General features: G+C 30.2%; 1 protein-coding gene across 1 annotated transcript in view; it reads left to right on the top strand.

Moving 5' to 3' along the window:
• Positions 1 to 1559: 1559 nt before the first annotated feature.
• LOC137616937 (sodium-coupled monocarboxylate transporter 1-like) overlaps positions 1560 to 9166 on the top strand; it is a 20179-nt gene continuing 12572 nt past the window's right edge. Inside the window, exons 1-3 of the mRNA XM_068346809.1 lie at positions 1560 to 1894; positions 6997 to 7130; positions 9157 to 9166. The exon at positions 9157 to 9166 is cut by the window's right edge and continues 179 nt beyond it. Coding sequence (XP_068202910.1) covers positions 1672 to 1894; positions 6997 to 7130; positions 9157 to 9166 — 367 coding nt within the window. The 5' untranslated portion in view covers positions 1560 to 1671. The remainder of the gene's footprint in view (positions 1895 to 6996; positions 7131 to 9156) is intronic.

Below are 9166 nucleotides of genomic sequence, written 5' to 3'. Positions count from 1 at the left end.
GTGAGGTGACTTGTAATGCCCGCAATAGATAAACATTAATGAATTCCACCCAGCGTCCGCGCTCAGCCCAGACAGCTGGAGCCTTGGAGATGGGTCCACTCCAAAATAGCCCCATTAGCACCTCTAAATTCGTTGGACCATCTATCTTGTGAGTTCGTCTGCTGGACGTCGTAACTTACGTGCCAGGGTCTCAGCTTAAACTGGCAGAACGTAGCGGGTTGCTTGGATAATTTGATACCAGAGAGGTGTAATGCAACCAGTTGCTAAGCTGTGAGAGAGATGGGTCGTCAAAGAGTAGCCTAGAAGATAGTTTTGGAAGACTGGAAGGAGGGGGGAAAGAGCGGGACAGTGCCATTTGTCAATTCAGTGATAATTGTTACTTGATAAGATAATAGTTTGTTAAATGATTGAAGCGAAGAACCTATTACTTCTCCTGTGCAGTTTAGAGGATAACTACCTTTTATTTTGGTGATAATTCTGGTACTTCATAGATATTGTGAACGTAGTGACCAATGGATAAATAAGAAAAGGAAACAGTGTGAAAGACATAAAAATAAAAAGAAAAATAAAGTGGTTTTCGAACAGTACTTATATTTTTTTTTATAGAAATTTTGGACTTCAAAAAGTAACTATATCTCTGACAGCAAGTTGGATTTCATCCGATACCTATATTTCTGAAAGAAATTTGCACTTCAAACAGTAACTATATTTCCGATAGAAAATTGGACGGCAAAAGGTACCTGTATGTCTGATAGAAAATTAGACTTCAAACCGTACCTATATTTCCGATAGAAAATTGGACGGCAAAAGGTACCTATATGTCTGATAGAAAATTGGACTTCGAACTGTACCTATATTTCTAATAGAAAATTGGACGGCAAACCGTACCTATATTTCTGATAGAAAATTGGACGGCAAAAGGTACCTATATTTCTGATAGAAATTTGGACCTCAAACGGTACCTATATTTCTGATATCAAGTTGGACTCCAAACGGTACCTATATCCATAAGAAAAAGTGGACTTCAAACGGTACCTATAGCCATAAGATAAAGTTGGACTCCAAACGGTACCTATATCCATAAGAAAAAGTAGACTTCAAGCGGTACCTATATCCATAGGAAAAAGTGGACTTCAAGCGGTACCAGTATTAATCCCAGCCAAATGTACTTAATAAGTTAATAATATTTGTCAGTAAATTACTAATGTAAAATGATTTATATTGATTCTAATGTCAAGAAAATTAATTGTATTTTAATAAATCCAAAGTGCCTGGTCTCAAAATAATATACTAAACATTAATTTTAAACTCATGATATTTTTGTAGACATTAAATTTAGGAATTGTACAAAAACAGGGGGCTAAATAAGTCATTTGATTTTGAATTATTTGTCTAGTTTTCATCAAATTTAAACTTCCCTCAGACAGTCTAGTGAGATCAGCCAGGCCACCTCTAACCTACAATTGGAATTCTCCACCTCCCTCTATTTTCCCCAAACTTCTGAAACATTTCTTCCATTTTTCCTTTACTTTGCCTCGTCTTGACCTTTTCTCTTCTCTTCTTTGCTTCCTCCAGATCTGCGCCACTTAAGGGATCTAGATTGCCAGTCCCACTGGCCTCTATTTAAAAAAAAAAATAACTACTCCTATAGACGACTGAAACCTCACCAAAATGGACGAAATTGAAACCCTGGGATCAAAGACTTTGGGAGTGGTTGATTACATCCTGTTCGCTCTCCTGCTGGTGGTGTCCTTAGGCATTGGGATCTACAGCGCCCTCCGAGGGCGGGGCAACAGCACGACCTTAGATTTCCTCTTGGGCGGAAGGGAAATGTCACCGATTCCTGTGGCCATATCGCTTCTGGGTGGACTCATCTCAGCCATATCGATTCTAGGTAAGAAGGACTTTTATTTATGATATCCTATTGGAAACGTCGCTGCCTGGTAATCTGCTGGACCTAGGTTCGAGACCAGCTCAAGCTCAATAGGTTTTAAAAGTGCCCACAACCTCACCAGTCTTGTGAGCTATCTCCTGGAGTCAGGTTCGAGACCAACTCAAACTCGTTAGTTTCTTGTAGTGTCTATAACCTTACCATCCGTGTGAACTAAAGATTGGGTGTTTGAAGGAGCAGGTCTATCTGCTGAGTCATCAGCAGCCATTGCCTGGCACTCCCAGGTCCTAACTTAATGGAGAGGGGTTGTGGGTACTGATCATACGTGTGCAAGGTCAGTCACTAGGTCCTTGTCACTGTCCCTTGCTTCTGCCATTCATGAGTGAGCTTTAAATTTTGAATACTATTATTGTTATCATTATTATCACGCACCAACATGGCCCAATATGTAAATTTAAAAGAATATAACAATAAATATGATTGAATATGATTAAAATCATTCACATGAAATTAAAGACAAATGATTAAAAAAGAACATTAAAAAAAAAATCAAACAAATGCACAATATACTAAATGGAAGAAGAAAACCAAGAGCATATGAAGGAAACTGGATAATAAGGAGAAATGGGAAAATAACTGAGTAAGTAAACAGATAGAGACCCTGGATCAAAGTCTCTGAGATACCCCAGGGTTGCTATATGGGGTGCTAGTAATTAAAGTAATGATTATTATTATTATTATTATTATTATTATTATTATCATTATTATTATTATTATTAGCTAAGCTACAACCTCAGTTGAAACAGCAGAATGTTGCAAGGCCTAGGGCTTCAACAGGGAAAATAACCCAGTGAGGAAAGAAAATAAGGAAACAGATGTGCCCGAGTGAACCCTTAAGCAAGAGAACTCTACCCCAAGACAGTGGAAGACCATGGTGGAGAGGCTATGGCCCTATCTAAGACTAGAGAACAATGGTTTGATTTTGGAGTGTCCTCCTAGAAGAGCTGCTTACCATAGCTAAAGAGTCTCTTCTACCCTTACCAAGAGGAAAGTAGCCACTGAACAATTACAGTGCAGTTGAGTGAAGAAATTATATAAGTATAGAAATGATTAAGTTGTTATTTGCATATAGTAGTAATAATTTATTAATTTTTGTGCACAAACACACACCAAATTTTTTTTTTTTTTCGAAATCATTCGTTTAAAGGTTTAAAGGTCACTTGCTAAGCTACAACCCTAGTTGGAAAAGTAGGATGCTAGAAGCCCAGAGGCTCCAACAGGGAAAATAGCTCAGTGAGGAAAGGAAAAAAGGAAAATAAAATATTTCAGGAAGAGTAACAACATTAAAATAAATATCCCCTATATAAACTATAAAAACTTTAACAAAACAATAGGAAGAGAAATGAGATAGAAGAGTGTGCTCGAGTGTACCCTCAAACAAGAGAACTCTAAATCAAGGCAGTGGAAGACCATGGTACAGAGGTTATGGCACTACCCAAGACTAGAGAACAATGGTTTGATTTTGGAGTGTCCTTCTCCTAGAAGAGCCGTTTACCATAGCTAAGGAGTCTCTTCTACCCTTGCCAAGAGGAAAGTGGCCACTGAACAATTACAGTGCAGTAGTTAACCCCTTGGGTGAAGAAGAATTATTAGATAATCTGTGTTGTCAGGTGTATGAGGACAGAGGAGAGTACGTAAAGAATAGGCCAGACTATTCAGTGTGTGTGTAGGCAAAGGGAAAATGAACCGTAACCAGAGAGAAGGATCCATTTAGTACTGTCTGGCCAGTCAAAAGACCCCATAACTCTCTAGCGGTAGTATCTCAACGGATGGCTGATGCCTTGGCCAACCTACTACCTAAGATACATAGGATCAGTGCCTAAGCTCCCTTTCCATCAAGGTAGGACCATGGAGGGCCAGGCAATGGCTGCTGATGACTCAGCAGTAGACCCATAGGCTTCCCCAAAACCCCCATCCTTAGCTCACAAGGATGGTGAGGTTGCAGACACTATAAGATAGTATGGAGCTTGAACGAGTCTCGAATCCCAGTCCAGGGGAACGTAAAGCAGAGACGTTTCCAAAGTTTTATTTTATCTACTTTTACATACTTTTATCTACTTTTACATACTTTTATCTACTTTTATATACTTTATCCATCCACTTAAAAATATAACATCTAAGTAGAAAGCTGATATTAACTAACTAAAGTAAGACTGTTTTGAAAAATATTTAAAAATTTTTTTCACATTATTTGTTCACTACTTCTTATATCGTTTATTTGTTTTCTTATTTCCTTTCCTCACTGGGCTACTTTTCCCTGTTGGAGCTCTTGGGCTTATAGCATCTTGCCTTTCTAACTAGGGTTGTAGCTTAGCTAATAATAATAATAATAATAATAATAATAATAATAATAATAATAACTATATTTCCCTGTTGGAGCCCTTAGGCTTATAGCATCTTGCTTTTCCAACTAGGGTTGTAGCTTGGCTATTAATAATAGGTTTAAGGCAAGCTGATTTTTTTTAGTGAGAGAGAGAGAGAGAGAGAGAGAGAGAGAGAGAGAGAGAGAGAGAGAGAGAGAGACGTATGCTACAGATTGGCTATCATATAACTACGTTTCGAACTATGAATCCATTAAGGAGCCGATATACAAGTGAGTTCCCTTAACTTATCAACATTACACATCAGATATCGACTTAATCATAGTTTTAATTCAAATTATATGTTTTAATGTAAAGTAAATAAATAAATTACTTTATCAGTGTGATTATTTAATGTTTGGGAGAGTAAATAATAATATATACTTTACAACACTGTGGTATTTGAATTAGAAACAATTAGAAAAAGCAATGAGAGATTTCAGAATTCCGCTAATGGAGATTGTCAAAATGTCAAAAGAGTCTACGGACTAGGCACTCCCGTTTTCATTTGTTGACCGTGAATGAATCTACAGTACTTATAATAATAATAATAACTAGCACAACCCATATAAACTACACGAAATTATATTTTCAATACTAATTATCTTGTTCATAAACCTATTCATGTTTGAATGAAATGTCCCGAGATTAATTTTATAATCTTGGTTATGGAAATTGATAGAACTCAACTATTTTGTCTAATACATAAAAAAAAGTCAGGTGCTAATGACAATATTGGGAAAACTATATAAGATGTGCTTTAGTTAAGTAATCAAAGTCTAATGTGAATTTTTAAGAGTATACCATGAAATTTATTCCGTTTTCTTTAAAGCGTGATACACAATAAATAACACACACGCTATCGTATTAATATATAGATAACAATAATAATAATAATAATAATAATAATAGTAATAATGATAATAATAATAATAGCAATGACAATAATAATAATAATAATAATAATAATAATAATAATAATGATAATAATAATAATAATAATAACAAACACGATTAACTCAAAACTTTAATAGGTTCTTCCGGACTATAATACTTATCCGCTGTTCAAATCTAGTGAAAAACCTTCAATACATCTTAACGTAATCTTGCTAACACAAACAAATACATTAATAAACACAGGCCACTTAATAAAAAAATACAAGTCAAATTATCTAAGTCAGTCCTAAGTTTGGATGATATGTCCATTTTCTGTTGCAGAGTCAATTTTGCAATATTGATGATTGTGTTATGTGAGAAAACAGGAAGTTGACTAAACTGAAGTAGCCGCAAGAAAAAACGACTGTCATTTAACAAAGTCGTTTTTAGATTGATTTTTAAGTTTAGTAAAATGAACATAGAATTAATTAAAGCCTTTTTTAAACATTACTAATCAGATAGAAACGTTTAATATCAATTTTACATCAAGTTTATATCAATTTCCATGTAACAAACTGATTATACAGAAGTATGATGATTTAAAAAAAATTCTTAATAAAGATGTTACAAATAATTTTTTTTAACATCGAGTTATTTAAAGACATTTTGACATTATAAATCGGTTAGAAACCTTTTATATTCATATCAATATTAATTTAACGATAGCAGCACTATATTTTTCTGAATTTTCTTTATAATTTTATAAATTTTCAAGCATATTGAAAAAGAAAATTGCATTATTTGATGGCATTTTGAAATCCTTAATCAAGCAAATACTTGTATAATAATTATTTCAGCCTTAATGAAATATAAGTAGAAACTATTTAAAAAGTAATATAATTCTTTAACAATTATTTTTTTTATTATGATTAAAATATTATTCTAATTTTCTTTAACGATTACAATGGACGATTAAAACATTGTATTACGTATGTATGTATATATATATATATATATATATATATACATATATATACATGAATATATATATATATATATATATATATATATATATATATATATATATGTATATATACATACATACATATATTTATATATGTATATATATAAATATACATATACATATATTATATATATATAAATATACATATACATATATATACATATATATATATATATATATATATATATTTATATATATGTATATACATATATATAAATATATATATATATATATATATATATATATATATATATATATATTTATATATATATATATATATATATATATATATATATATATATATATTTATATATATATATATATATATATAAATATATATATACATATATATATATATATGTATATATATATATATATATATATATATATATATATATATATATATGTATGTATATATATTTATATATGTATATATATTCATATATATAATATATGTATATGTATATTTATATATATATATATATATATATATATATATATATCTATATATATATATATATAATATATATATATATATATATATATATATATATATATATATATATATATATATATATATATATATATATATATATATATATACATTTATACACATATATATACTTTCATCCATCATAAGCTTTAATCCCAATAAGATAGGGTTTCTTAAAAAATGTCTTTAGTAATGATGTTGGCAAGACACACCACCATCTGTTATTTACAAACATATAAACAAAAAAATTCATTTATAAGAATAAAAGGCTAAATCCTTCTTTCCCTTCCAGGTTTACCAACGGAGATGTATTTCTACGGCACCCAGCTCTGCATAAATCTCATAGGCTGTTTCTTTGGAATCTTCATCGTTCAGTATATAATCCTGCCCGTCTTGTATCCTCTGAAGATCATATCATTAAATGAGGTAAATATTTGCCATAAGTAATGAGTAATTTTTGAGGTGCCTTTGTAGTTGGGTGGGATTCACTATAACTAAATAATGTATGGGGGGGGGGGGTCTTTGTAGTTGAGTGGGACAGACTGGGTGTACCATTTAGAATGTTATGACTGATAAAACTACGTTGTAGAACGTAAACAGACCCAAGAACACAACCTAACCTATGGTTCCTATCCTAACCTAAACTAGGAATCGTATCCTTACTTACCGATGGGGGTATAACACAAGAGCATCACCTAACGTATGGTTCTCGGCCTAACCTAACCTAGGAGCCGTATCCTTGCTTATTTACCTACCAGTGGGGGAGGCAAACACAAGAACACAGCCTAACCTAAAATTCCTAACCTAACTTAACTAGGAGCCCTATCCTTACTAATTTATCTACCATTGGGGGAGGGCCAAACATAAGAACACAACCTAATCTATGCTTACCAACCTAACCTAACCTAGGAACCGTATCATTACCCATTTACCTACTGTTGGGGAGGGATAAACACCTAACCTATTGTTCCAAACCCAACCTAACCTAACCTAGGAGCCACATTCTTACCAGGGGCTAACCCCCTTAATAACCATTTCCTCAGAGTACCCTAAAACTGTCTCGACACTTTGTTCGCAGCCCAACCGGCTTCACCTATGACAAGGTAACGCCAAATCAAATAATGTAAAAAATCATAGAATTAGCTTCGTATCCTATTCCAGAATTAGATAAAGAACAATTTTCCCATAAAGAAAATAGATATGACAAGTAATAAAGATGTTTACGTCTGTCGCAACCACCTACGGTGCGTTCACCCCATACTTCATATCTAGTTATGATAAGAACGTTGTCATGGAAAGTACATTTCTTAATACAATTAGGTCTTATTTTAAGAAAGCTGTGGGTGGTTTATATAAATGGATATTATTAGATATAGAGTTATCGGACCGGAATAAGGGAATGATATCTTTTATTTATTTTTGATAATTTTAGAATTAATTATAGAATATCTTATAAGAAGTGTGGTGCCTCTTGGAATGTTATTTAGTTTGTATGATGATGTGGTAGTTAAGATAGTAATGAATAATTTAATTTTGTATATAGGGGATATATATATATATATATATATATATATATATATATATATATATATATATATATATATATATATATATTATATATATCATAATATATATATCATATATATATTATAAATATTATGCATATATTACATATATATATATATTTATATTATACATATAATGTATATTTTATATTTATATATATATTATATATAATACATATTGAATATATATATATATATATATATATATATATATTTATATATATATATTTATATATATATATATATATATATATATATATATATATATATATATATATATATATTTATATTATACATATATATTTTGTATATCATATATATATATTATTAATTATATATAATATATATTATATATAGATATATATCTATCATATATATATACATACATATATATATTATATATAATATATATATATATATATATATATATATATATATATATATATATATGTATGTATATTATATAGATGTATATCTATCACATATTTATATACATATATATACATACATACATACATATATATATTATATATATATACATATGTATGTATACATATATATGTATGTGTATCTATTTATATATATATATATATATATATATATATATCTCCTATATTATATATATTATATATATTATATACATATATATATATATATATATATATATATATATATATATATATTATATATATATATATATATATATATATATATATATATATATATATATATATCTATCTATCTATCTATCTATCTATCTATATATATATATATATATATATATATATATATATATATATATATATACATATATATATATATTAAAATATATATACCCAATTCCCAACCCAACCACAGCATAACAACCTCGTTTTCTCCCACACCAGTACCTCATCC

Source organism: Palaemon carinicauda, chromosome 23 (assembly GCF_036898095.1).
Source record: "Palaemon carinicauda isolate YSFRI2023 chromosome 23, ASM3689809v2, whole genome shotgun sequence".
NCBI classification, from domain to species: Eukaryota; Metazoa; Arthropoda; class Malacostraca; order Decapoda; family Palaemonidae; genus Palaemon; species Palaemon carinicauda.
The sequence above is the reverse complement of the archived record's forward strand: the minus strand, read 5'-3'. Positions and strand labels throughout refer to the sequence as shown.